Raw genomic sequence first — 27,533 nt, 5'->3', positions numbered from 1 at the left:
CCCAGCGCTCGCTCAGAGCGGAGACTCCCAGCCCGGGTCTCCTCCCGGGAGCCGCACCGCAGAACACCACGGAAAAGGCTCCTCACGCCTGAGAACACGCACCCGCGATACGCGTGCGTGAAAGGGCTCTGGCACGGAGAACACGCGCGGCATCAGGCTTCCGTGCAAAGGGCGAGGACGCTATCCTGGCGCGGGCCGCTCTGCGATGCTGCTTCCCTAGTGACGTGCGGAATCAAACTTCACAACTCAGAGAGTTATAAAGCAGGTATGTTTATTGCGGCGCCGGGTGCAAGGGGGATCGCTCCTCCTAACATGCACACCGAGTCACGAAGCATGCACCTATTTATTACAAAGCTTATCTAAGTAGGCTGGACTATTGTAATTATTTCTCGGAATTCATTATCATATTCCACCCCCCTTTAGCACTTGCGCAGTGTCGTCTGGTGGTCGTCTGTGGGGGTCTTCTGGATGAAGACTCGTAGTCTTCCTCGCTGTGTGCTTTCACCTTTGGCTCAAAAATTCCTGAGTTGTCTGTGTTGGCTGAGTCCCAAACCATAGAAGCAGTTTCAGCTAGAGTTGCTTCTTACAGACAACAAAGTTCTGGTTATCAGTCCTTGTTTCTCTTCGTCTGTCTCACAAGCAGTCCTTGTTAGCTACATTTGAGCCACAACAGTCCTTGTTAGCAAGATTACAAAAGAACAGAACTAAACTGAATAACAGTGTTTAACTCTTTCTTTAACATAGATGAAAAATTATATAACAAAATTAAACTAAAGCTATAGCAAAATCGAACTAATTTTCAATTCCCCACATCACTAGGGACGCGGGTGTCCCCGCACCCCGACAGCCACCGGAAAGTACCAACAGAGAAGCACGAGGCCCTTCCATTTTCCTTCCACAGAGGCCCGGGGCGCGCTGGCGGGCGGCGGCGGCGCTCCCTGCCGGCCTCGCGCTACCGCGCGCCGTCCGAGCGGCGCCTCAGCCCCAGCCCGCGCTTGCGCACTCCGCGCCCGGGAGCGGCGTTCCCGGCGCGCGGTCTCGCGTCTGCCCGCGCCTGGCGGCGGGCAGGGGCGGGCGCCGCCGGTGGCGCCGGGCATGGGGCCGCTGCGGGGGTGAGGAGCGCTGCTCGCCTCGGCGCCCGCCATGACCTGCACCATCGAGAAGATCCTTACGGACGCGAAGACGCTGCTGGACCGGCTGAAGGAGCATGACACCGCGGCCGAGTCGCTCATTGACCAGTCCGCCGTCCTGCACCAGCGCGTGGCCGCCATGAGAGAGGCGGGCGCGGCGTGGGCCGAGAACGTGAGAGCGGGCGGCGGGCGGGTGGCGGCGGGCGAGTGGCGGGGCGGCCGGACCGACAGCCGTGTCTCAGCAGGGCCCGGGCGCCGCGGCGGAGCGGGCCGGCCCATCCCGGCCGCGGCCGCACCTGCTTCTGTCCCAGGAGAACACGCAGATTCGCGACCTGCAGCGTGAGAACAGGGGTGAGCCGGGCCGGCGGGCTGCCGGGGCGGTGGCGGCGGGGCCCGTTGCGGGGAGCCGGGGTCGGGGTGGACGGCGGGTGTTGGGGGGACCGCGGGGGCCGTGTTGGGTGCCGCGCGGGGGAGCCCCGGGGGGGGCTGGGGCAGCGTGCGGGGGAGGCCGCGCGCTTGGTGGCCCCGGCGGGAGGGGGCTCGTCGAGGGGCCGGGCCCGGGGGTGGGGCGCAGCTGTTTTGCCCGCTGTCGGCGCCGCGGATGCCTCGGCGTGGAGGTGGATGCCGGCGTCGGGATGGCTTCGTGGCTCGGCGAGGGCTCCGGGCAGCCAGCTGCCCCGGGCCGGAGTCCCAGGGCTGCGCTGTCGAGGGGACCGGTGGGGCAGCACGAGTCCAGCGAGCAGCTGGCACCGAGTACCCCTAGGCATCTACTGTCGTTGCTATGAAAAACTGCTTGTAGTTTGTGGCAATGACCTACTGTGTTTTGCAGACCTGTGGATCTCACTGGAGGAGCACCAAGATGCGTTAGAGCTGATCATGAGCAAATACAGAAAGCAGATGTTACAGCTTTTGCAAGGGAGAAAAGGTGAAGATACAGAACCAGTCTTGAAAGTTCATCGGGCTAATTCCTTGGTAAGGTGGGATGGGGACAGAAGAGGGCTCAAGACCCCTCTTCCCTGTCTCTTGCTTGCTTTCATACAACCTTTGTTTCCATTCCTGGAACATCTCTGCTCTGAAATACATTTTCTGAAACTCTTGTCTCTCTTTGCTGGTATTTTTTTTCTCTGTTCCTTTTACAGCATGCAGCTTGTAACAGTTATCACAGAGGACACTGAAAAGCATAACCCTTTCACGGCCCAGGTGAAGGCTTTTTCTTTATGCACTAGTGGTGAATTCCCTGGGTTAAGCTTAATGCACGTGATTCTCTACGGTAAAATCAAAGACATCAGAGTTGTTACTGTTCATATTCAGTAATTGTAACAAAGCAAGAATCTTCTAAATCTCTGTGAGCTGCAGTATGTTTAGTTCTTAAGAAATCGTCACTCCCAAATGTTTTTAAATCTGGATACTCTGTGCAGTGGCCTAAAAGTGTATGTTCGCCCATATTGGGTGCAGTGATTTCAGAACTCCAAGGTGTCGCTACTGATAACTGCTGCCTATTTTACCTTCAGGTGTCTAATATTATAATAACATTAAATCTCCTTTTAAGGCTTACGAATTAAGCTAGGCCTTTGTTAAAATGCATTTTTAATGGGATTAGAGAACAGCTAGGTGGTTAAACCTAGTGACATCTGATATTTTTTAAGTGGAATGGCAGAGAGCCTAACTCTTTGCACGTATATATTTGCACTGATATGTAGCAACTCATTAGTTCTCTGTTTTGTGTTGCTTGGGTCCTCTGAAGTTAAGTAGTGTAGCAATGTCTTGCTTCCAGTGCTAGCTTGGGTGCATGAATTGCTCTGTTTATCAAGACTTAATATGTGAACAAGACTTCTAACATTAATCTGTGGCACTGCGTTTCCTCCATTTTAATGACATGGAAATGCAAAGCTGAAAAGGCTCTGGAGGAACCTTTGATGAAATGTACTTAGACTACCTCAATATCTGGGCAATATCTTCTGTACTTCAGATTGAGTCTGTGAGTTTTTTCCTACCCACTGCTTTGAAAATAGTAACAATAGTAACAAAATTCCATTTTAATATCTGTTAAAGAGCTGTATTCTTATTATAACCATCTTTCTGTTTAGAAAAAAACATTATTTTCTCTTCCCAGATTAAGTTATCTAAGTCTTTCTTGTTCCTCCACCACTGTTCTAGATGCTCTAACTTGTTTACATATTTTCTGAATGATGGAATTCAAACCTGAATTCTCTGCTCTGGTGATACACTTATATTCCAGAGGCAGTGGAATAACTACCAGCACTTAGAGAAAAGCAACTCCACGCTATAACATTATCTGATATTCCCCAAAGTGCTTTGTGGTAGCCTTATATTTTTATGTTACGTTAAAATGCTTCAAAAGCTTCCAGATTTTTACCTTGCTATTTCCTGCCAATTACTCACATTTTCATGTTTGCACATTTGAGTTCCTTTCTATATACTGTGTTTTGAAACTGAATGCTCTTCAAACGGGACCTGTTGCTACATTATATGTTGGAATTTTTCAGTGTTCATTATATGTGCATTTCTGAACTTCAACAAAATGCATCTTCCAAAGGATCTGAGCTGTATCTAGACAGGTTCTGTAAAAACTGCTTCAGGAGGCTCTGTTCTTATTTTAGCTTCCTTGCTTGCCTTCCTTCTGAGATGAGGCTGTTTACTTCATGCTGTTACTTAGTCTTGAAATCTCATTTGCTTTTATATTTGGCATTCTTATAAATTCAGAGTCATGCTTTTCTAATAAAGCAATATAAAATTTGCTGCATAGTAATCATATTCATGTGAACCTGAATCTGTTGTCTCAGTCCTTGTTGCACTTGAAATTACTTCCATGTTAGTAAGTAAGGGTGCCTTATCTTGCTGAGTGATGTAGCTCTATTTACTGTTTTCACTGGTGACTCATGATAACGAACAATAAGGTATGTGTTTCCATCTTTAAATGTTACACAAGTCAGACAGGATTGCAAGTGCTTGGGGAGAATTAAAATTCAAAACAGGAAAACAATCCAAAATCAGGAAAATGAAAGTAATTTATTAAGAAGGGATAAATTATTGCTGCTGCTTTTGCCTGAACATGTTGAATATATTACTTTTATATCTTTCAGGAAATTGAAAGTCAAATAGACAGAATATGTGAGATGAGAGAGGTGATGAGAAAAGCTATTGAAGTCGATGATGATCAGTTCTTTAAAGTTCAGGAGAAACTAGCTCAGTTGGAGGTAAGAACAGATACAATTGCTAAGGATAGATCGAGCTTTGGGAGTCTTTAGACTTACTCTGGACTTTCTATGTTTGTATGTGTCAAGGATTTATACAACCAAAAATTTGGGGGTGGGGTCAGGGAATGCAGAACATGATCTCTTTATTTTCGAGTTCTTGGTGTTTGTATTATATAAATGAAGCCAGAAGTAAAAGATAAGCTTTAAATGATGTGGTTCCCCTCTTGCTACCTCTATATTAATGCTTATGTTACAAAATCAGTGTTTTATTTAGCTGTGAAGGAGTGGGGCTGTTTAAAGATTGTCGTCCTTTAATCGGGAATTAGCTTGTTTCTGTTATAGTCCTTTCATTGTGAATTAGCTAATTTCTATTTCAGCAAAAATATTGATTTTGCAGCTTGAAAACAAAGAGCTGCGTGAACTATTGTCAATCAGCAAAGAATCTTTTGAGGTGGGGAGCGAAGATCTGCCTGACTGTGAAGCTTAGGTCACAAAATAACCTTATCTCCAAATCTTGACTTCAAAGACTATTATGAAACTACCCTGCAAGGATGGGTTTCAATTTGTTCTTTCAGGTGTTTCCTTGTATGTTTATTTTGTCTTTCAAAATGTGTGGGCTGTTTTCTCTGCATTTTTTTGAAATTACATAGTGTTGATGGCAAAGGCTTGCATTGCTGCTCCATCTCAGTAATTGCAGCATACAGATGCTTAACAATGAAGTATTTGATGTGTACTCCTGTGTGATAGTGTATTTCCTGTCCCATTGGTTATTTTTTATGAGAGTTGGTTAGTAAGTCCAATTGTGCAGATGGCACTTAAATCCACCTTGTCAGTAGCTAGAGAACATAATACAGGTTGTGATTATTTTATTTGATAGAAGGAATAAGAGATTATTCGAAAACTGCATTGTAAATGGTAGGTACACATTTTGCTCTGCCTGCATAAAGCAGGCATGCAGAGCTTTTGTTTTGCTTTGAAGAGCTAACACTCAGTATTTGGCTGGGTTGATGTCGTTACTTGGACAGCTGCTTAGAAGCAGATCAAGAAAACAGCAGATAGCCAGTAGAGCACTCCAGTAGTAACTCTTGCAAGAAGCATATTTTACCTTGATTTAGGCCTGAAAACCAGACTAGATGAGCCTTTCTGACACCTCTGTGTTTTTGAAGGACATTGCTTATCTGACTAATTTTTTTTCATGAGTAGACCTGTTCTGGCTTTACCAGTGCTCCAGGGTATGCGGACACTGGCTAGCTCTGATCTGAAAGCGGTGCATTCAAACCCTGCACAGAACACAGCACTTTCAGATCAAAGCTCTTTGGCCTCCCGCCACTTTGGACTTCAGGAAGAATGAGCTGAGGTCCGCCTGAAAGCTAAACCACACGTAGACATGTTTTTAATGTTACATCGCAGGTAAGTCTAGTGACAGATGTTACATAGTTATTGCAGGATCCTAATCTGAGTGAAATTAGAGTTGCAGTGTTATAGGAATTTATCAATATTGTGATTTTTTTAATGACATTTAAGATCTCTATTACCTGTGATCAAAGAACAGTCCTCCAAGAACAGTATAACCATCTCATTTCCAGTAGTGGTTTAAATTTTTACACCACTTTTTCCAAAGAGAGAATTTTGATAGGTGCAGAAGGTGATTTACGTTCACAGCTTATTAAGAGAAGTTTTCTTGCAACCATTTGGAATATCCAGCAAGACTGTTTGGTAGACAGAAGGGATTTCTGTACAGGAGTGATCTTGTATACAATCCTTTTCTACTAGAAATTGTTTGAGAGAATAAAAAAACCCAATGGGCAGGATTTTCTCAAGTGTATTGTGTTGTGTGAATCCTGGGGATAATTCCGTCTGTTCTCCATGTACCTGAGCCGTGCGCACCCTCCTTATTTTTTTGCATTGCGTGAATGAAATACTACCCTGACCAAAAATGAAGTTTAAATACATTCCCGTTGCTGCTGTCCTGCTCTGGCTCTGTGAGGGTGCATCTGTCTGGCAGTGGGCGCTCCCAGGGGCCGCGGCCGTTGCTGGAGAATCCGCGCGGCTCCCGCTGCACGACGGCCCCGGGCTGCGTTCCCTGGGGCTCCGCGCGTTCCCGGGGGCCGGCCGCGACGCCGGAGCCTCGTGCCTCGGGGGCTTGCGGCCTTCACCGCCAGCAGCGCGCGCGGTCCCTGCGCAAGGCCCCGCCTTCCCGGAGCCGAGGTGGCAGCTATAGCGCGCGGGGACCCCGCGAGCGCGGGGCCTGCTCGCGCCTGGCGCCGGCAGCGCCGCCCTCACCGCGGGCCCTCGCGGGGCAGAACCGCGGGTGTTGCCGCGCGGCGGCCTGGGCTCCCCTCAGGCCGGGGGGGGGCGCTGCTGTCCGTACAGAAACCCTCTCGCGTGGCCGCGCCACCGGCCGCTCTCCCGGCGCGCGTGCGCACCATGGAGCTCTCGGCTCCTCTCGGCGCAGGCGCGGCTCCGCCCCGGCTCTCGCGAGAGGCCGGGATTTATTCCTACGTGCTGTGCCGTGCTGCTCATGGCGGCGCTGGAGCGGGGGCGCTGAGCTGTTGGGGTGAGTACGGCCCGCGGCCGCCTCCCGCGGCCCCCCGCGCCGCCCAGACGGCGCCCGCGCACGCGAGGGGCCACCGGGACCCCCGAGAGTCGGCGGAAGAGGTAGAGGGCACCTCTGGACCCGCCTCCCGTTTATCTCCGGTCTCGGCGGGGCAGAGCTGCCTGGAACCTCCCCTCGGCTGCGCGGAGTGCGGCGGCCGGGGGAGAGGGGGGGCGGGAGCCTGCCTCGCAGCCCGCCGCTCCCGGGGATCGAATACCGGTGGCGGCGGGCTGCTGGGCCGTGGCGGCGTGCGCACTACGCGTCCCGGCGTCCTGCGGACAGACGCCCGGCCGCCGGGGCTCTTGGGGGCTGGAGTTCCCCCTCCAGCCGCGTAGGCGGGGCCACGGCGACGCCGGAACTCGCTTTCCCGGCGCGCTGCGCGGCCCAGCGGGCTGTGGGGCTTGTCGGGGCCTGCAGGCCGGCGAGTGCCGGTCGGGCCGCGGGCGGCCGCCGGGGGGACTACGTGTCCCGGTAGGCAGCGGGCGGGGCCTCGGCGCTGGGGCTCCTGGGGACGGGCCTGCGCGGCCGCGGTGGAGGGGCGGTGGCGGACCGCGGCTCCCGGCGTGCCGCGCGCGCAGCCCCGCCCGGCGCGGAGGGTAGGCCGTCGTCCCTTTGTGTGTGGGGGAACGGCCGCCATCGCCCCCCTTTGTGTGCGGGGAGGGCGGCGGGGCGGCCACTCCCTTCGCCGTGCTCGTCTTTCCCCTGGGCCGGGAGGCGGCGGGGCCCGGCGCGGCCCCTTTCCGGCCTTTGCTCTGTCACAGCGTAGGCCGCGGTCGGCGTGCTGGCTGCCTCCGGCTCGCCGCGGCCCCGCTCGGCGCGCTGCTGGCTGGGCCTCTGGCGCCGCCCCTCGGCGGGGCCCGCGGCTCCGCGGCCTCCATCTTGCTGCAGCGCGGCGAGCGGGGCCGGCGGGAGGGCCGCGCCGGGCTCGAGGCTTGCTGTGCCGCAGGCCCCTCCTCAGGGCCCGCGACGAGCCGCCATCGGCCTGGGTCTCGTTTTCTGTTGTCGGAGTTAATGACAAGAACGGGGCTCTTCCCAGGTTCCAAACCCGTTACAAGTAAACGGATTTTTTGTTTTATGTTTTGGGTTGTTTTTTTTTTTTAATAAAGAGTTTATGTGCCTTTACGGATGTCCTTGGACGTTATTAACTCCCCCCCCCCATGTCTTTTTTGGACTTAAAAGTGACTTCATTGATATAGCGAATATTAGTAGCTGATCTCGTAGCTGTCACATATTGTTTGGGGTGCTCAAGAGCTGGTTGTTCAGTACTGCTTTCCAACATTTATCTGAAAAGATACGGAATAGCTTTATCTCCAAGTGTCTAATAGCTGTGTTGTGCATGCATACTGAAAAAAGTAAGTTTTATGTTTATTAGATTTCATCTTAGTCGTGTAAGAGATGGCTATTTGTAGAAGCACATGTTTTAATCCAGTAAAATGCAGACTCTTGTAGTTACATCTTTTTTTGTGAGGAAAGTGGGAAACAAAACAGTGTAATCCGGGAGGTTCTACTGTTAGGCTGTATAGATGGTTTCTAACTGTGAACGGCTTTGTGTGACTTCCTGTCATTTAGAAAACTCCACACCTGAAAGACTTCAAGAACAGGACTTGTACAGCTCTTCTCTGTCTTTGTATTAATCCTTTCAGCTGTAAATATACAAATGCAGAACCCAGTGTGACTTGGGGGCTGGGCAGCTGCTTAGGGTGTTTAGCATTGGGAGGAGTATTTATAGTAGCTGAATTAAAAAGTAAAGAATTTGAGGCAGACACCATGAGATTTTTTTTTTTTTACTTTAGTTATGCTTGCGTGCCAACTTTTTTTTTTGTTTAATAACATAAGTGTAGTAAACCAGTCTTGTTATCAAATTAAAATGGCTTTTAAGGGAAAAGCTTATGCCGTATCCCATTACCTGACAAAATTAGCTTTAGTCATCTTTGTAGAGGTGTTTTTATTATTCTGTGAAGTTGTAATATATTCTGTGCCCAGAAAAATGAGAAATGTAATATGATACAAGTCACAGCTCTAGTAGAGCTCTAATAAATACTAGTTTAAATAGATGAGAGAGAAGTACATGAATAAGAAGAATCTAAGTGTCCCTGTGCAGGTCTTGTGATAAAGTGTATGCCTACTTCATTTCTCATGAACGTTGCTGGGAGGATGCTCATATGAGATCTGAAATGCCCTCCGAAAAACAATACAATCCTAAAAAAGATTGTGGTAATGATTGCCTGAATCTAATATGGAAGGATGTGAAAAGTCTAATGATCCTGTTATTTTTGCAATAGCTTTATGTCTTCTGACATATTTTTTTATAATTGAATCTTTCACTGGAAACCTTTCGTACCAGATAGTGATTTGTACTACCTTCATCCAATTTCTGACTTAGTTTCCTTAGTGTATGTGTAATGGTCTGACAAAAATCTTACTTCAACATAAAGTGTTTTGGAGTGGTGACTAAAGGAAGATGCTTTGTCTGGAGGAGAGGTTGTTGAAATACAAACTTGTGTGAAAAGTGGGTGATGATTTTGCATATAGCCATTGTGTGCTTTGGGGGTTTAGAATTTTTATTTGTAATAGCTGACTGCAGCCAGCGTTTTCACTCTGATGACAGTTAGATGTCTTTGCATTCATTTTTCAGTCACTTAAGTTGACTCAAGTCCACTAAAGGGACTTTAGAGCTCAAAGTAAATTGTGAAATTCACTTTCCTGCTACAGTGGAAAAATAGGCTTTGTCCATGTTTTTGCTTGTTTGATGTGATGAACAACTTCAGGAAGAGTTGTGCTCTGATGCTTAGTTCCTTTAGATTACTGCATAACATGCTAGTTTATGCATAGATTGATAGCTGTGTTGCTCTTGGCAGCTTTTGTCCACAAAAATCTCCTCCTCATTTTTTTTCTTGTGTCTGCTGAGTAAGCAACAAACTCAAATCAATAGTTGATTTTATTTCTTTTCAAAAAAAAAAAAGCTTCTGTTTCTATAAAGCTTCAGTTTTGTGTGGTAGGTGGCAGTTTGTCCAAACCACTTTCTCATGAAAATACAAAGTGGTACTGGAAAACTTCAGGAGAGAATTATTTTCTAGTTACTGTTGCAGAGAGGCTTCTCTGTTACGTCGTCTACACAGATATTATCTATATGTAATCAGCACTTTGCAAACAGTGTTTTAAGAAGTCCACAGAATGGCTCCTCAGTTATTTTACATGCTGTGCTGGGGTGCATATGGTCTGTGTAGAACAGTCACACAGCGTCTATACGTATAATTGAGAAGCTTGTTTATTGTTACACAAAGCTAAAAGTGCTTCAGGTATGGCTAGTCCTTGACTTACCTTTTGGAACAAAAATTATCAGGAAATTCTAATGCCACCCCCCACCCCCCGCTACTCTGAAGTTCCATGCAGGCACTTACTAATTAAACTGAGACAGCACCCATATGAAGTTATTGATGGGGGACTAAGACTTGCATTAAATGATGCTGCTGTTCATCAAAGTGAAGTTGATGTTTTAATTGTACAAACTGGAACCTTTCCTGAAGTGCCAAACTGCATCTGAAGAGTTTAAAATTGGAGATATCATATCACTGGCTTGGAGGTATTGTTTCTTGGAAAACAAAACTGAAAATTGGAATGCCAAACATATCTGTAAAACAAGTCTTTCCTGGCATGGATCAAACCTACAGTATTAAGGTAGAGGAAATGCACCTGTTTGTAGGAGCACCTAGGACTGATGGATAGTTTCTTTTAAAGTGATATTTAATGTGTTGGGTTTTTTTCTCTAGTATGAAGTGGAACAGAACAGAATTTACCACCTGAAACTGCTGCTTCAAGTTCAGATCAGGAAAAGAATATACCGCATCGTAACAACAACTCAAGACCAAAGAAGAGGAAACTTACACTGAAGATACAAGGCTTGATCTGAAACAAGAAGTTTGTGCCTACTCAACAGCTTCAAAAGAGCACGTCCCAACGCTGCTAGTAGTCTTTGTTTTCTCCAGTGCTGTAGTGAAATTGCCCAGGGCAGCAGCACTTGTATTCTCTATTAGCTTGATAGATCACATTCTCTTGCTATCTTTTTTTCTTTCTCTCTTTCTCTCTCTCTCTTTTTTTTTTTTCCCAATAATAGCAGTCTTCATCCTTAAACTTGTGCTGAAACAGAAGAGTCGGCTAATACTACTGAAAGTGCAATATTTGAATATCACTGCGAGGTTGGTGTATGTGTTTACATAAAGTTACATATATTTCTAAGCTTGATAGGAAACAAATTGTCAGCAAAAGGGTGTGGGTTTTGTTAGGGTTTTTTAGCAGTTCTTTGCTGTTACGTTTAGTAATAGTATGATGAATTAATAGTACCTGTGTTACGGTTCTATTTGACAATAGTTATAACCATAGAGAGCGGGTTATTAATGTTTCTCCCTTCTATTAACAGTAGTGTTGTGGGTTTGATGCCTTTTTTTTTTTTTCAAATAACCTCTGTTTAGTCTTTTTTCAATCTTAATGCACGTGTGGGTGTTTTTTCTTTAATTCATCTGAGTACTTGTATTGGTGGGGTTCATAGTTCTTATAAACTGATAGGGCAGCAGTGTTAAAAGTCAACCGTTGGGAGTGAACAGGACAGCCAGGTAGTTGTGGTCCAGTATGTAACCATTATATTGTAGATCCAAGCAAATCTTGTTTATACATTGATGGGTTGTAGCCTATTACTAGAAGCTTCATGAAGAATGGTTTTATGACAATAGTACTGGTGATACGTATGGATGGATATAGTCTTTGATTTTTGTTACACTCCATTATAACATTACGTTTGAACAGGTGTAGGAATATGACAAGCATCTGGAAAGACTGCCAATATTATCATGTATCTTTACAGCAAATTTTAGTGCCACCCTGAGGAGTGAATCTTTACTTGAACTTAAGTTGTCAGGCTTTAGATGGTTGATGATGTGTTCTTTGTGCTATACTACTAATACTTCTTTAAACTCAACCTGTTCAAATGGTGTCATGCAATGATAGTCTTTGAGCAAGAGATTACTGAAGTGTGGTTTTCTAATCCTGAGACAGGCTACTCTGAACTTGATTTTTAGGTACATTTTTTGTAATTTTCTGTACCTGAAGTACCTTTAGTAGTAGTCTGTTGCTTCGTGTCTGCATCGGGGGTGTATGTGTGTTTGTGTACTTACCTCGTATCAGAGATTTGAAGTGGCCATTTTGCAAATGACTCACAAAAAACATTTGTTACACTGATTTGAGCTTTCTGAATGGATTAATGGTCTTGCCTATTATTCTGCTGTGAAGAGGTATAGTAATATATCATTTTCCCTTCTCTCAGCCACCCTGCTTGCAGGACCAATTTATTTTTGAAAAATATTTCAAACTCTAGGATGCCTTAAAATCAAACACTTCAGCTTTTGCCTTTCCGCAAGGGCATCTTGTGTGTGATATATCCTAGGGGTTGCCCTCCTCAAAAGATGAGGGTTTGTCTATTGGAGTGATGCTCTTTGATCACTTTCAAACTGGTTTTCAAACAGCATAATAAGACATGCGGTAACTACACCTTTTAATATGTTGAGTAACTTGATGTCTGTATTAGAGTAGGAAGCATGACCATTTTACAAGTTGCTCAGACATGTGCTATCTCGACTAAACGTATTACTGGCTAATTTCGAATCTCTTCTGCTTGATGCAGCAAGAACGCAGAGAACAGATACAGTCTCATTCTGTTTCCTAAATAAGTACTCTGGAAACTGCAGCAAATAAACTCCTCCAATACTGTATTTTAAGATGCATATTGACTCTTTGGGGAGGGTTGCTTCAGTGGTCTTTCTTGAATTCAAGTGGTGAGGTGTAATACATTTCAACTGATTCAGTTGCTAACCTGGAAATGGCTTAGGTTAAAAATGAGACTTGCACATTAAAAAGCCAGTGAGTTAGTAAAGGGACTTGTGTATATTTTAAGATTGAATCTGTGCCTTGAAGAGAAAAGACCCCCACCCCCAAATATTGTCATGGATGTAAGTGAATTAAACAGTCATTTACAGCTTAAACTTTGTTTAATTTAATGCTGTTTTCAAGTTCTCTCAGTGTCTCGAGCACTTGATCTCCTGTGCCACAGAAATATTAGTTTAATTCTGAATATTAATTCCATAACTGTGCAAAAACGTTTAAATCCTTAAAACCATTTTTTTTTTCAGTATGAAAGACTGAACAGACAAACTAGGGGCAAACTTTACAGGGATGTGAATCTAATTCTGTTGATTCGTAACTGCTGTATTTTCCTAATTACCTGCTCAATTTGGAAGAGCAGATACTTCAGATTTTTTCAGGCTCTGATCTGAAATAGTGAATGTGGGAGTACTTTGAGGTGTAATACTTAAAGTCAGAAGTTTGTTTTGGTGTAAGTAAGCTTTATTTTTGTGTTGTAGTTCTGGCCTATTTTATAAATATATTGCCTGTCTAAATTTTAAGGTTTATTGTTTTACAAAAGATTGACTAGTTTGATGTTCTTACTCTGTTTTAAAAATGGTTAGAATTTGCTTGTTACAATAGCTTCCACAAGCTCCTTTGTGTTTGTTATTCTGTTATGTGGGTATGGAGAAAGGAAACATTTCAAGTAGAGTGTGTGTGTTGTTTTTTTTACCCTACGGTTTCTTTTAAACAGATGAGCTTTGATCCAAACCTGCTCCACAACAATGGACACAACGGGTACCCCAATGGTACTTCGGCAGCACTGCGTGAGACTGGGGTTATAGAGAAACTGCTGACCTCTTATGGATTCATTCAGTGTTCAGAACGGCAAGCTAGACTGTTCTTCCACTGTTCACAGTATAATGGCAACTTACAGGAGCTCAAAGTAGGAGGTAATTGGGCAACTTTCAAAGCCTCTTGACTGAGTGAAGACCAGTCTCTTTCACTTGCCATGGAAAATCCTTTTATCTCGTGTCATGAACAGATGCATGCTGTTCCTTCCGATGGGCTAAAGAGATAATTGAGTTAATAATCTACCACTCCCGATAAGAGACCTTTACAGCACTTAAGCTTTGTGCAGCTTGCATTAATGTAATTGTGGCCATTCTGGAAAAGATGTTGTGTTAGGTCAAACTTGTATAACTGAGATGGAAGCAAGTGCTTAGACTGTTGAAGGATATACCTCATGTACTCAGTATTTCTTTGTTTAAAATTAGTTTGAAGATGGCTGGTTCTTTCTCAGAATGGTAAAGCTGCTACTTCATGCTACTATCTAACGTGGCAGTGAAGTTTCTAAACTGTTCAATGGCATTTGCTATGTTGTCTGAACTTCAGTGTGAAGTCTGATATGTAGTGAGTGGGGAAGGGAATTACTGAAGGGCAAGCCATTACAATAGAATAGTTCATTAGCAACAGGAGGGAATAAGCAGAATAAACAGATAAATTTTGCAAATCGTGCCCTTCCTTAGCAACAAAAGCACCTGAGTTTTATTTATTGTGTTTGGCCACAAGCCCTGAATTACCAAATGTAACCATTTAGTGATAAAAAAAAAAAAAAAAACCACAAACAAACAAACAAACAAACAAAAAAAAACCACAAACAAAAAAAAACCAAAAACAAACCCAAACAAAACTGTGACACCAGTATCATATTTGGTTGCCTTGTAGATGATGTTGAGTTTGAAGTGTCTTCTGATCGCCGAACTGGAAAACCCATTGCTATTAAATTGGTGAAGATAAAACCAGAAATATTGCCTGAAGAACGAATAAATGGACAGGTTAGTGCCTGTTTTCTATACATGCATAATTTCCATCCTTTACTCCAGTACATAGGGCTGGATTCATTTAGCACGTATGTTAACTACGTACATATTCAGTTACACTGAAATATATTTTTGTTGTTCTGGTAAAAATTCAGAGGTTCAGTTTGAGCTCTGAGCTCCAGACAGTTCTTAGAGTCAACAGGTGTTCTGTAAGATTGAAACTTTGCAGCGTGGCATTACTTGTTGAGTTACACTAGAAGTGCATCCCTGACTGCATAGTAGAGGATGCTGAGATTCATTTTGTATTCAGCAATGCTGCTCCTGAAATGACTAGCATTGGATTTCTTTTTTTTTGTTTGTTTGACTGGTAGGTTGTGTGCGCTGTTCCTCACAATTTAGAGAGTAAATCTCCAGCTGCCCCGGGTCAGAGTCCAACAGGGAGTGTGTGCTACGAACGTAATGGGGTAAAGCTTACATATTTTACTTGAACTCTTCACTGATCCGTCACTGTGGTCTGTGAGTGAAAAAATTGGCACAATTAAATCTGAACAGTTGACAGTGCTAAGAACTCTAGTTCTTGGCCAAAAAAAAAAAGCATGCTTTGATAATTACTACAAACAGAAATGTTAATTCAACAGCTTGCTTGCTTATGTCCATGGGGAACTTTATGTAGAGCCAAGTAGTTGTGTTTCTCTTTTAAAACTTAGTGAAGCTAGGTTATGTAATGTTCATGTATCCTTATCTTGAACTTCGAAAATTTAAACTTTTGTGTTTAAAGATGGCCACGTACAAGCCATTCAACCTAAGTTGCTTGTTACAGACTCATCAAAACAGCGTGATGGAAAAAAGAATGTTTTTGCATGCCGTGTTTGATCCATTTTTTGTTTTGTCAGTAAATGAATTTCTTAAACAGTAGATACTGTTATTAAACAAAAGTGTGTTAATTTTTCTTTGAAAAAACTATTCTGCAAATAGACTAATATTAGTCAGTGTTAATTTACAGGAAGTATTTTACCTGACTTATACACCTGAGGATGTTGAAGGAAATGTACAGCTGGAAACAGGAGATAAAATAAACTTCGTAATTGATACAAATAAACAGTAAGTTGGTATTGCTTTTCTGACTTTTAGTAGTCAGGCAGCAATTCATGTCTGTTTCAAGAACTGAAATGACATTATATAATATAATCTTAACTTTTGCTCCAGTTTTGAGTTGTTTTATGTTTGCTCTGTTCACTTTTTTCGCCCTCTTCTAGTACTGGTGCTGTAAGTGCTCGTAACATTATGCTATTAAAAAAGAAACAAGCCCGCTGTCAAGGAGTAGTCTGTGCCATGAAAGTAAGTGATGCCTTAGCTTTAATGTTTCATTTGAAAATGAAATACTGTTCTGAAAAGTGGTGTTAGGAGTAGTATATTTGGGGCATTAAGAGCTATTAACAGGTTGGAGCTGTGGGTGTAAACTGGATGAAAGGGTTTAAAAAGCTAGTATTTGATGCTAATATGCTTCTTCACAAACGAAGTCCTATTTATTTCCATTTATATATTTTCTTGTGGTAGTATGTTAGCAGTGTGCACTCATAAGTCTGCTATATTGGTATGTCGTGGTCTTTCATTGTGTTTGACAGAACCTGTAAAATTTTGTCTTGCTGTGCTAAGAGAATAGGCAATTTATTAAACGCTTTGTTCTGTTCTTAGGAAGCCTTTGGATTTATTGAGAGGGGTGATGTCGTGAAGGAGATATTCTTTCACTATAGTGAATTTAAAGGTGACCTAGAAGCCTTACAGCCTGGTGATGATGTGGAATTTACAATCAAAGACAGAAATGTAAGACGAAATCCAGTAAAAACTGAAGACAAGATCCTAGGGCATAACTGGACAGCTGTCTATTTCTTCAAATTCATTTGTAAAAAGGAGGGGGGAGGAGGTTCATTGGAAAATGTCTTCTACCTTACCTCTTCTCTGAGTGTTTGACTGATTTTGTGCTTTTAGGGTAAAGAAGTTGCAACAGATGTTAGACTGCTGCCTCAAGGAACTGTCATTTTTGAGGATATCAGCATTGAACATTTTGAAGGAACTGTAACCAAAGTAATTCCAAAAGTACCCAGCAAAAACCAGGTGAATTTCAGTATTTACTTGAGTTTGTGTGAAATGTTGTATTGATTGTATTGAATTCCAGTTAAACAGTAGAAATGTTCCCCTTTCTGTGTAACAGTCTGCTGCATAAGCATTGTGTCAGAGTAAAGGAGTAAGCTTGTACTTAACCTGTAGCAGCCATTGATAGCAGTTACAGTATGCAATTTTTCTAAAGGTTGTAAAGAGCAAGAATTAGAGTAGTGGTACATTGGGGAGTGTTTTCTTTAGTGTTTCAAATAGTTCCCATTGAATTTTGTGAGTTCAGGATCCATCTTTAAGGGAAAAGGGGAGAAAATATATGCTGGAATAAGCCTGATGTGTGAATTCCTGTGAACATTAACAGTTATTGAGTATTTTAGCAGAGGGATAACTTGACCTTTAATGTTTGGCTTTGAGGAAAGAGTGTACACAAGCACTTCCCTTAAGGTTTTGGATGAGTCTGCATTGTTTTGGGAAGGTTTGGGGTGGGGTTTTTGGTGTGTTTTTAACACTTATAAGGCAGACATTGCCTTTTAGAAGTGTTCTAAGTATGGTTGTAAATATCCTTGAAATAAAGTTTTAATTTCTTTGGCAATACATGCTTGGTGCCTTTTAAAAAAAAAAAAAAAAGAGAGAGAAAGAAAACAAAACCCCCAAAAAACAACCACCACCACCAAGAACTACCTTGCATTTGGCTATGGACAGTAAATTACAAATCAGGAGTGGTAGAAATAAAGCATAATGTGGTCTGAGTCCAGGAGGCATTTGGTGTCGTCCATACTTTTGTTAGCATTAGTATTTCTGCCAGCTATTCTGTCTGCAGTTATGCTGAGTCTTGTAGGTGAACTAACTTTTTCTGTTGGATTTTCTGACTGCTAGAGTGATCCATTACCTGGCCGCATCAAAGTTGACTTTGTGATTCCTAAAGAACTTCCATTTGGAGACAAAGATACAAAATCCAAGGTGACCTTGCTGGAAAGTGACCACGTTCGATTCAATATTTCAACAGACAGACGTGACAAACTGGAACGAGCCACCAATATTGAGGTTCTACCCAATACTTTCCAGTTTACTAATGAAACTAGGGAAATGGCAAGTATCTATCTTTAAAAGTTTTAATTCTTGAGGGGAATGAAAGTAAAACATGAAAGTTTTGTCTTAAGCAATAACTTAACGTAAGAGTTGCTATTGTCTTCCATTGCCTTTTCTGAAATCTAATTCTCAGATGTACACTGGAAACAAAGTGCTTAAATGGTATAAAATTCAGAATTGATGCTGCACATCTTTCCTTTAAAAAAATAAGTAGTTAACTACTGAGTAAATGAAGCAGTATTAGAAAATTGGGCCTTAACTGGCCCTCTTGGATTGGATTGCTATCTGGTTATAGCAGACAGAAGTAATACAAGAACTATTAGTTTAAAAATTCATGTGCTTGAGTCTAAATAGGTAACTACTCATGTTCTTTAGGAAAACTAGACGAACCTGAGGCTACTGTAGTTCAGGTAGTGAAAAGCCTTAAGACTTGGAGGAGGTACTGTGTGCGGCTTTTGGATTTCATGTTTTTTGGCGAATATCTCTGTCGTGAGGGTCCAGCAGAAGGACAGTGAAGAGCTGCATTCTATCACATATAAAAAACTGGATTACAGGGACTAAGATGAATGTGCTAATCAGTGTTAAAAAACATATTTTAATTCCTGTAATTTGGAATGTTGGTTCTCTTTCAGCTAGGCTGTAAGTTTGCCTTCCTTTTGAATTGGAGTCCAATTACAGTGCTATCACATCAGTATGCTGTGAGTTAGGGACCCTTTGCTTTAAGAAAACCACTGAACTTTGACTTCAGCTTCTCAGATTTTGGCATACTACCCTATAGTTGTCTTGTGTTTCTACTCTGGCTAGATATATTTGCCCACCTGAATCGAGCTGTTTTTGAGGTGGCAAGTATCGGCTGCTTCTAGAAAGGTTAGCTGTTTTTTCCTGAGCTTGTGAAAGCTATATGAGAGTGTTCCTAAAGGTGGAAAGTATCTTTGCATTGTCATTCAAATCATGTGAGCCTTCCCTGAGAGTTGCTAACGGCTCTGTAGTAACTGAGTTGAACTGTAGTATCTAGGTTGGACTGAATATGTTCATGAATTATTTATTTTTAAACAGAGGTCAGGGTGATAAACTGATTTTTTTTTTTTTTTTTTTTTTTTTTTGGACACTTGATGGGGCACAGTATATTCTGTTTATTGCACAGTATATTCTGTTTATTATTCAGTGTTCTATTTCTAGTGGTTACCAGGAAGGCTGCTAAAATATTATGTAACATGCTTACCATAATATACACCCATGGATACGGAAATCTGGAAATCTGATGTGTTTTCTCTTAAACTTCCCTCTCACCAGTGGTTTTATTTCCTGCTTATATAAGTTACTGTATGTTTCATGTGTGTTTATGTATGTATTATATGCTTGTGTAGATGATGTGAGTATTTATAGAGTTACCCTCTTCAAGACTGTGTTCTCTGTGCAGTAGTAGTGTGAGGTTCTTTAACTGTAGTGCTTCTTGTTAGTGGCTTAAATTAATCTTTTCGACTTCATAAGAAATTGAGAAACTAAGTAAGTACGACTTATTTGCCTTTCAGGTTGACCATAGCCTTTAGCACTACAGTTTGCAAGGAAGCATATTGCATAAACCAAGAAGTGTTTTCGTAGGATTCAGTCCTTGCGTTGCAATTATTACGTACTCCAGACAGATGTCGCATACTGGTAGCAAAACTGTAATTGTCCACTTGACTATTCTCAGGGTGTGATTGCAGCAATGAGAGATGGCTTTGGCTTCATTAAATGTGTGGACCGGGATGCTCGCATGTTCTTTCACTTCAGTGAAATTATGGATGGAAATCAACTCCATATTTCTGATGAAGTAGAGTTCACTGTCGTTCCTGTAAGTGAGATGAATATGAAATCTTCTATGAAATCTTATTTTTAAAATAAATTGTGTAGTCTGTCTAAAATCTGATTGATGTTGTTTTTCAGGATATGTTGTCTGCCCAAAGAAATCATGCTATAAGGATTAAAAAACTTCCAAAGGGCACGGTTTCTTTCCACACTCAATCAGATCACCGTTTTGTGGGCACTATAGACAAAGAAGCCACTCCAGCCAAAGCCACTAGCCCAAATAAAGGCAAAGAGAAGGTAATGCTGCTCTTCTACTTGTGAAATACGAGTTCTGTGTTCCTGGCTTTGACGACTGAGGCCGATTCCTTAAAATCTCTAATTCAACTTTTTGAAGCACTGTTTGTCATGTATAAATGTGAACGACATTGGACAGCTAATGACAGCAGTCAGTGAAACTAACTTGTGTGAAACAAGAAAATAAAAGCATCGTTAATGATAACGTTGTTGAGAATAATTTCCAAGAACTTCATGGGAAGTGTCTTTCTACCTGCTGCTACATAAGATTCTAGATAGAATTGGTTGAAATTAAGTTTCTAGGGCTAGAGGAGAGCCTCTGTTGTTTTGTCATGCTGTTTTAAACAGTGCCAGAATAATTAAACTTCCAATACTTAACTGCAAATGATGGTAATACTTTCTTTCCTTTAAGAGTATTATCTAATGTCTAATTTAAAGCTTCTTACTCGGAGTTGATTGCATGGTGTTTTTCACCAGTTACTGAGCAGTTACTGTGAAACCACTGTGGGTCAAATGAGCATTGCTTGAATTGTATGTAGTAAACTTGTTTGCTTACAAATAAGATACTGATTGCTGAATTTTGATGTCTTGTTTTTAGGAAGCTGAGGATGGAGTAATTGTTTATGATGACTGTGGAGTGAAACTGACTATTCCTTACCAGGCCAAGGATGTGGAAGGATCTGCTAATCCCCAGATAGGAGATAAGGCAATATAACTAAATATACCCTTGGGAAATACTTTTCTGTGTATTGTGAGGTGTGAGCTTCTCTTTGGCTTGCTACTGGATTTCTTCTCCCTCTCACATCAAGTGAAGGGCAAAGCATCTGTGTAGTGTCACTCGTTTCTTCTGTCCTACATTTGAGTGGCTAAATCTTCTGTGTGACTAAGAAAAATATCCTAAAACCTGCTGATACATACATGAAAAAAGCGTCTTATTATGTAAATAATGCATTTTAAACAGGAATTCTTATCATTAAGGTGGTGGACTCTGCTTGTGAATAATTAAGAGGAAATTAGCGTAAAAACTTTGAGATGAATGTTGAAGAGAGCATACCCTTATGATCAAATTAGCCTGAAACAATGGAAAAGGAGAAAGAAAGGGCTCGGAGATCTGGAAGAGCAGCCTAAAAGCTGTTAGTGTTCAGGAGCCATGCTAGGAAGTCCCTGGTTACTGTTTTTAAAAACCTGAAGTGAGCAAAGCTAGGTACGTGCTCACTGTGGGCCACTGCTGAAAAGCATAGTGAAAGGAGATGAATCATATGAACAGAAAGATTCTCATCTTTAATGGGTAAGAGAAGCTGAGTGCTAGAGGCTGGCTTGCCTTGCAGATGTTACTGGTGTGACTGCTACTCTTTGGAATGTAGTAAATGTCAATGACTGACAGATGTTTCTGGGAGATTTGCTGGAGAGTCTAGATGTTGGTCAGAGCTATGCGGCTTTGAAGTGAGTGGTGTCAGGTTTTGTTTTTTTTTTTTGGTGGTGGTCGTGGTTTGTTTGGGTTTCTTGTATCTAGAATTGATATGCTCCTCTTCAACAGGTTGAGTTCAGTGTTTGTGAAGTGAAGAGAACTGGCTTGCAAACAGCTGTTTCTGTCAGAATGCTAGGACGCAATTACAGCTCGAAGAGACTTTTGGGATATGTGGCAGCCCTGAAAGATAATTTTGGATTTATTGAAACAGCCAATCATGATAAGGAGATCTTTTTCCACTACAGGTGAATGACAATTTTATTATTATTGTTGTTTGTGTGTGTGGGTTTTGTTGGGGGAGGGAGGCAGAGTTTGGTAGGTTTGACTGTTAAACCTATTTGGACTTCCAGTACGTGTGTGTGTGTGTATATATATATATATATGCTTAGGTGTCTCAGGATCTGTTTATTATCTCGGCTGGGCTGGTTCAGGCTCTTTTGTTCGTCAGCAGTCTTGATGTTCTATGCCTCTGAATCCCAGGACAAGAAATACAGTAGATTTGAGGTGCTTCACTTTCTTGAGCGAGGATTTCTTGAAAATGTGAGATGCTGAGCTAGTTAAATGGTTTCTGATCAACTTATGTAAATGTTGGATGAGCATCGCTGCTGTTATGTAACTAAAGCAAAATTGTACCTGATTCTGTTCCTATAGTGAATACTGTGGTGATATTGATAGCCTGGAACTTGGAGACACTGTTGAGTACAGCTTGTCAAAAGGCAAAGGAAACAAAGTTAGTGCAGAAAAGGTGAACAAAACACATGCAGGTAAGACTGTAACTGGTATTTTCTGCTTACAAGGCTCTTGACAGGTGCTGTTGGGTATTTACAGTTGGAGTTCAGACCAAGAGGATGATGCTTAATGTGGTGGTCACTGGTTTTCTGAAACCTGTTGCCTGTGTTTCCAGAGAACGGACAAATGCAGACCAACAGACCTGTAGACAGTATTAACTCTTTGGGCCTTTATCGTGCTCTGTAATCTTCAATTGGAGGGTTATAAGGAGAGACCTAGTGGCAGAACTAGCCAAATTAGTAATTGCACTAGTTGTGCTGTACCTCACAGAATGAAGATTGCAGGAGGAATGCAGATGGGGGTATTAAGGACTTGGGGGCATTAAGGACTTGGGGGCAAAAACTGCATACTTAAAGTTTGTTGAATAGCTAAAGTGAGCAGGGAAGGGGAATGCAGTGGAAGAGAAGTAAAATAATTCAGTTCGCTTTTCAAGTTCCATGGCTCCTACTTTCATGAGAAACTAATATTTTTCTACTTCCATGTTAGAACTGTCAGTGTGGTCTTGATGAGGAAAGCTATTGTTAAGTTGTCACTGTGTTGAAGCTGTTCCGGTTTTACTGGGTGATAGAGTGCACTGCCATAGGTGTCTTGCAGTGCAAACTGTTATCTTCTGGCCAATCTGAGTCACTTACTAATTCTTTTTAAAATAAAATGACTAGAACATCCTGTTCTTGCACTGTCTCTTTTCAGTGAATGGTATCACAGAAGAAGCTGATCCAACTGTTTACTCTGGTAAAGTAATTCGTCCCTTAAGGAGTGTAGATCCCACACAAACTGAATACCAGGGCATGATTGAAGTCATGGAGGATGGTAAGATTTGTTGCTTCTAAATTGTAAGTTTTCCTGTCATAAATGCACAAGAAGCATAGAAGTTTATTAAACTGTAAATAGAGGTGTTGAGGATTATATTCACGCTACAGACTATATTCATACTACTAAACTGGCAGTAGAAGTACCACTTCTAATATTGGAAATAAATTCTAAGTGCCCTCAGGTAGGAAAGGATGCCACTCAGTTCTGTCTCATACTTTTTCCTCCTCTAGGTGAGATGAAAGGAGAGGTCTATCCGTTTGGAATTGTTGGAATGGCAAACAAAGGTGACTGTCTGCAAAAGGGAGAGACAGTAAAGTTTCAGCTCTGTGTTCTTGGTCAAAATGGGCAGACAATGGCTGTTAACATCACACCGTTCCGCAGGGCCACAGTGGAATGCGTGAAAGATCAGGTGAGTGACCGCTGCTAATGAAGGCAAGGTGCAGGTTAATAGGAAATAACTGCTTGACTTGGCATAGAGCAGATGAGATGAGAACCCACTTCAGCACCTCCGTCCAGGAAGCTTGTTGTGCAGAAATGGATTGCTTTGTACTCTGGTTCTAGGGAAGTAGGTTTGTGTATCCCAAGTACTAGTTTATGCAAGCCTGTGTAATGTGATTTTAGTAAAGGTGAACTCAGTGCTTGGTTTGGTGCTGATGCATTGGTACGAGTGGGCAGCAGTTCCTGCAGTGGGTGATTCTGAAGACCTGATTTTGAGATGTCCTAGAATTGATCTAACTAGTTTCTGCTGAACAGGGCATTAAAAAAAAAGGTGTTTAAAAAAAGAAACAAAACTGCGCATACTCTGCTTCCAGAAGATGCTTATTTGGAGCATTAAGCAGTCAATGACTGCAGTCCACTTCAACTGCGAAGGCTGATCATTTGCCCTAGTTAGCTGCATCTCAGAATGATTAGAAAATCAAGTGCTGTGAATGCTTTCTATTTTTATAGTTCATCTGCACCACTAAGTTCTAGACATCTATGGAGAGATGAGTTTTGTTGGTTTATGCATGAGTGGAATGGTAAATGGAAGTAAATGACTGCTTACACCAGTGACAGACTAAAAAATTGAGTAGTTTCTACTGTATAACTTTTAAGATGGAGTCTTAGAACATGAAGCAGTGCTCTTCTCGGTTTAATGCAACTGCCAGGACTTTGGCAGTTTTCAGAACTTGTTCTATAGACTTTGGGGTTTAAATGTGACTTTACTAACCCAAGAAGAATGCCTAGACTTCAAGTATTGTTTCTGGAGAGAATGTTCTGTTCAATGTAGAAATTGCATTTCCACTTCAGAGTGGGTTTTTTTTTTCCCTGGATGTAGTTAAACTGCAGTAATGAGTGAGTTGTTGCATGTGTTTGGAGCAAGAGGAAAGAAATAACCTTGTGATGTGTTGGTTTTCAGTTTGGTTTCATTAACTATGAAGTGGGTGACAGCAAAAAGCTCTTCTTCCATGTCAAAGAAGTTCAGGATGGTGTGGAGCTACAGGCTGGGGATGAAGTGGAGTTCTCAGTAATCCTGAACCAGCGCACAGGAAAATGCAGTGCCTGTAATGTGTGGCGTGTCTGGTGAGAATTTAGAATTGATTTAATCTGGCATACTGTCTACATAACAGTAGTGGAGCGCATGCTGCTTCTGAGTTGAGCTAGCTGCTCCTTAGAATGGGAGCACTGAATTTCAGCTGGCTTCAGCAAGAGCCTCTCATCTGAGAACTGCCAGCACTTGGAGGATGTCCAGGACAGTGCAGCGGCAGAACTCTCAGCTTTTTGTAGTTGCAGGTGGCGGCTTCTTAATCTCTTCTTAAGAAGCTCCCCCTGCCCTGTCGCAGGAACTTTGGTACAGCCTTCTAAGTAGAAATTAATGAATGATAAGAAAACTGATGGTATTCTTCTGTAGTAGCTGGCCTCTCTGGCCAGCATATAGTACATGGTGCTCCCACCTGTCTCCTGAAGAGCAACTTTCATTTTTAAATAGAAAAACAATGTTGTTAGGCACTCTTTTCGTTTTGGCATGTCATTTCTTAAGGGCGATGGGTTTTTTTTTTGCTTTTGAACTGCTTATACATTTTGCAGAAGACTACCCAATTTGGATTTTGCTTAAGCTTGAGGTAGCTTCTTGTTGCTGTAGAAGTGCTAATGTGCAATTTTTTTCTCTCAAAATTGTGTTATCTTCAGAGATGTTAATACTGTGCCATTACATACTGGCAGCTCATAAGCCTTTCATTGTTCCAGTTAAAGGGAACAGAAATGTAGGAAGTACTATTTATGTGTGCATGAGAGTAAATGCAACACCTCTGCTCACTAAAGAACACCCTTTTGAGAATACTGTTTTGAGCTACTGCTGTTTCAGAGTCCTGTGTTTAAAGTAATGGTTTTGAGGCAGACATACATGGTATCATCCAGCGGATCCGCTTTCACATGAGACAGGTTATGCTAATGGCTTAATGGGGAAAGTGACTATAAATTAGGTAGCTTACACCATCTCTGGGAAGTCATTGCTGGTCTGTATGGTTGACTCTGTTACAGCGAAGGCGCAAAGGCTGTTGCTGCTCCACGTCCTGATAGACTTGTTAATCGTTTGAAGAGCATTAATCTGGATGATGCCAATGCTCCTCGTCTAACAGTTCTTCGTCAGCCTAGGGGACCGGATAACTCAAAGGTACATAAGAAGAAAGGCTGGCTTGCAGTTCTTCTGCAGTTTGTGTTTTGACTTAAATAACATAACACTGCTTCCTCTGTCGGAAGCCTTAACCGGTGTCTGCTTTCATTCCATAGTGTACTAGTCGCCTGCTGTGTCAGATGTGTGAATTTAGGGGTGCTGTACCATGTGTCAGTAATGCGTGTTGTGGTTTCAGAAGAGCACGTAGTATAGAAGCAACCAATTTCTGCTGATGTTCTAGCCCATAATGGCTATTTTGGTTTGTTTTTTATTTTATAAATCCTACTCCCCTTTTCAGAGATCCTAAGTGAAAGCCCTTTGTCTAAACTCCGCTTTCACATAAGGTTATGCCCCCACTTGATAAGCAGAAGGAGTAAAGTGTCTAGAATCTGAAGTATCTAGGACTAAAAAAAGCCACGTGGCCACAGAACCTGTTCTGTTACTGTCTCTTGTTTCTGAAGACAGGTTTGCTTTAAAGCACTATGCCAGAGCTAAAAAGTTTTGTTTTGTTTTTTTTTTTGCAGGGATTTGGTGCAGAGAGAAAGATCCGTCAAGCTGGTGTTATAGACTGATCCACAAAACCCATACCTGATGTACGACTGAGTGGTGGGGGCTGGTGAAGGGTACTGAATATCTCCCCATTCATCCCTTCCTCCAAATTCTAAGAAGCTATTACACCGGTTTTAACACCTTCTCATGTTATGTTTAAAATAAATTTATGAAACCATTTTAAAATTATGCACAGTTGCATTCTGGAGAACTTACGGTGGCGCCTTATAGTATCACATTTTAGAAGCTTGTTTTGAATGGTGCATTTAACGCAACCGGTAACTGCAAATCTACATTGCCTATGTGAGTAAACATTATAGACAGCTCTACTCTGGTAGACCTTATGGAATTCTGCACTACAGTTATCTATGCTTTATCTTTGTTATTTTGGCCAAGGTATTACTATGCCTTAGTGCTCCATTGTGTTATGACTTTCCTTCCAAGTGGAAGCGGAAGGCTCACTTCAGCTTGCTCTGCTCAAATTCTGAGGACCATGAGGGTAGAATAAGTTTGACTTTATATATAATCTGTATTAGCATTCAGATAACTTAAGTTGATGGCCAAATGTTACAATGTTTTCAGATTTCGTTTAACTCCAGTCCTTTAGGCAGCCAAGTTGTTAGAGCTCAGTGAAAGTCTCTGTCCAGGGTAGACTTATTTTTGTAGCGTTCTGAAACACGTGCAGTGCAGAATTTCATAAGGCTGAGGTGTGCCATCAGTGTGGTAATTTAAATATATTTAAAAAATGCACAGTTCTGCTGCTGCTTAGAACACTGCAGCTTCTAAACCCAGTTTCTTTTACTGATTTAAATTTAAAAAGAAAGAAGTTGTGCCTGAAGTGAATACGTTTTTGTTTTCTTTTTTTTGCAGCTGGCACCCAGTGTACTGTAAAAGAATAAATACTTAGGCTCTCCATAGCTGTATTGAGACTTTCATCAAGGTGAAATAGTTGATGTCTGTGTGCTTTCCCCCTCCCCCTGCCCCCTCCCTCCATTCCCCAGTCACACTTTATCAAGCAAGAAAACTGAGTGATTGGTCTAAGTATTACTTTAACCAAAAAGATCAGGAGTTTCGCTCTTCGAATAGAGGGCAGTACTGTGGTTTGGTTTGTTTTTTTAGGTTTTTTTCATGTTACCTCTATTCTCAATTTAGGGTTTTCTTCTCTGGGAGATGCATTATCTTTGTAAAACAAACATTGCTTTCTCCAATTTTTTTTTTTTCTGTTAATGGCAAAGAATGGAAATAGAATAAAGTTTTACTGATTTTGAAAAAAGCTTCCCTCGTGGCCCGTGTCTTGCTTCCCGGGGCGTCACGTG

General features: G+C 42.3%; 2 protein-coding genes across 3 annotated transcripts; both read left to right on the top strand.

Annotated features, from left to right (window-relative positions):
* Window positions 1–1,029: 1,029 nt before the first annotated feature.
* On the top strand, window positions 1,030–6,168 carry SIKE1 (suppressor of IKBKE 1). The gene is given in 5 exon segments (XM_075443058.1): window positions 1,030–1,325; window positions 1,327–1,481; window positions 1,960–2,102; window positions 4,235–4,348; window positions 4,746–6,168. Coding segments are annotated over 5 exon segments (684 nt in total). The 5' UTR covers window positions 1,030–1,143; the 3' UTR covers window positions 4,836–6,168.
* Window positions 6,169–6,814: 646 nt separating this feature from the next.
* Window positions 6,815–27,490, top strand: CSDE1 (cold shock domain containing E1). Of its 2 annotated transcripts, XM_075443151.1 has the most exons (21): window positions 6,815–6,905; window positions 10,715–11,140; window positions 13,591–13,789; window positions 14,565–14,674; window positions 15,031–15,123; window positions 15,663–15,760; window positions 15,916–15,997; window positions 16,355–16,483; window positions 16,649–16,774; window positions 17,651–17,863; window positions 19,557–19,697; window positions 19,790–19,948; window positions 20,544–20,651; window positions 21,483–21,658; window positions 22,065–22,177; window positions 22,893–23,012; window positions 23,246–23,424; window positions 24,415–24,578; window positions 25,536–25,668; window positions 26,193–26,261; window positions 27,088–27,490. In XM_075443151.1, the coding sequence occupies exons 3-20, from the start codon at window positions 13,591–13,593 to the stop codon at window positions 26,238–26,240; spliced, it is 2,391 nt and encodes a 796-aa protein (XP_075299266.1). In that variant the 5' UTR covers window positions 6,815–6,905; window positions 10,715–11,140; the 3' UTR covers window positions 26,241–26,261; window positions 27,088–27,490. The 2 variants fall into 2 exon arrangements, with proteins under 2 accessions (XP_075299266.1, XP_075299265.1); XM_075443150.1 differs by lacking the exon at window positions 27,088–27,490 and having other exon boundaries at window positions 26,193–26,406.
* Window positions 27,491–27,533: the final 43 nt, after the last annotated feature.

This window comes from Opisthocomus hoazin, chromosome 25 (genome assembly GCF_030867145.1).
Source record: "Opisthocomus hoazin isolate bOpiHoa1 chromosome 25, bOpiHoa1.hap1, whole genome shotgun sequence".
NCBI lineage: Eukaryota > Metazoa > Chordata > Aves > Opisthocomiformes > Opisthocomidae > Opisthocomus > Opisthocomus hoazin.
The sequence above is the reverse complement of the archived record's forward strand: the minus strand, read 5'-3'. Positions and strand labels throughout refer to the sequence as shown.

Excerpts from the sequence above, each read along its gene's own strand:
- CSDE1 (XM_075443151.1), top strand. The coding sequence starts at position 13,591 with ATGAGCTTTGATCCAAACCTGCTCCACAACAATGGACACAACGGGTAC. Across the intron at positions 16,775-17,650 it reads AAGTACCCAGCAAAAACCAG|AGTGATCCATTACCTGGCCG; the intron begins GTGAATTTCAGT and ends TCTGACTGCTAG. Across the intron at positions 23,013-23,245 it reads GATTGAAGTCATGGAGGATG|GTGAGATGAAAGGAGAGGTC; the intron begins GTAAGATTTGTT and ends TTCCTCCTCTAG.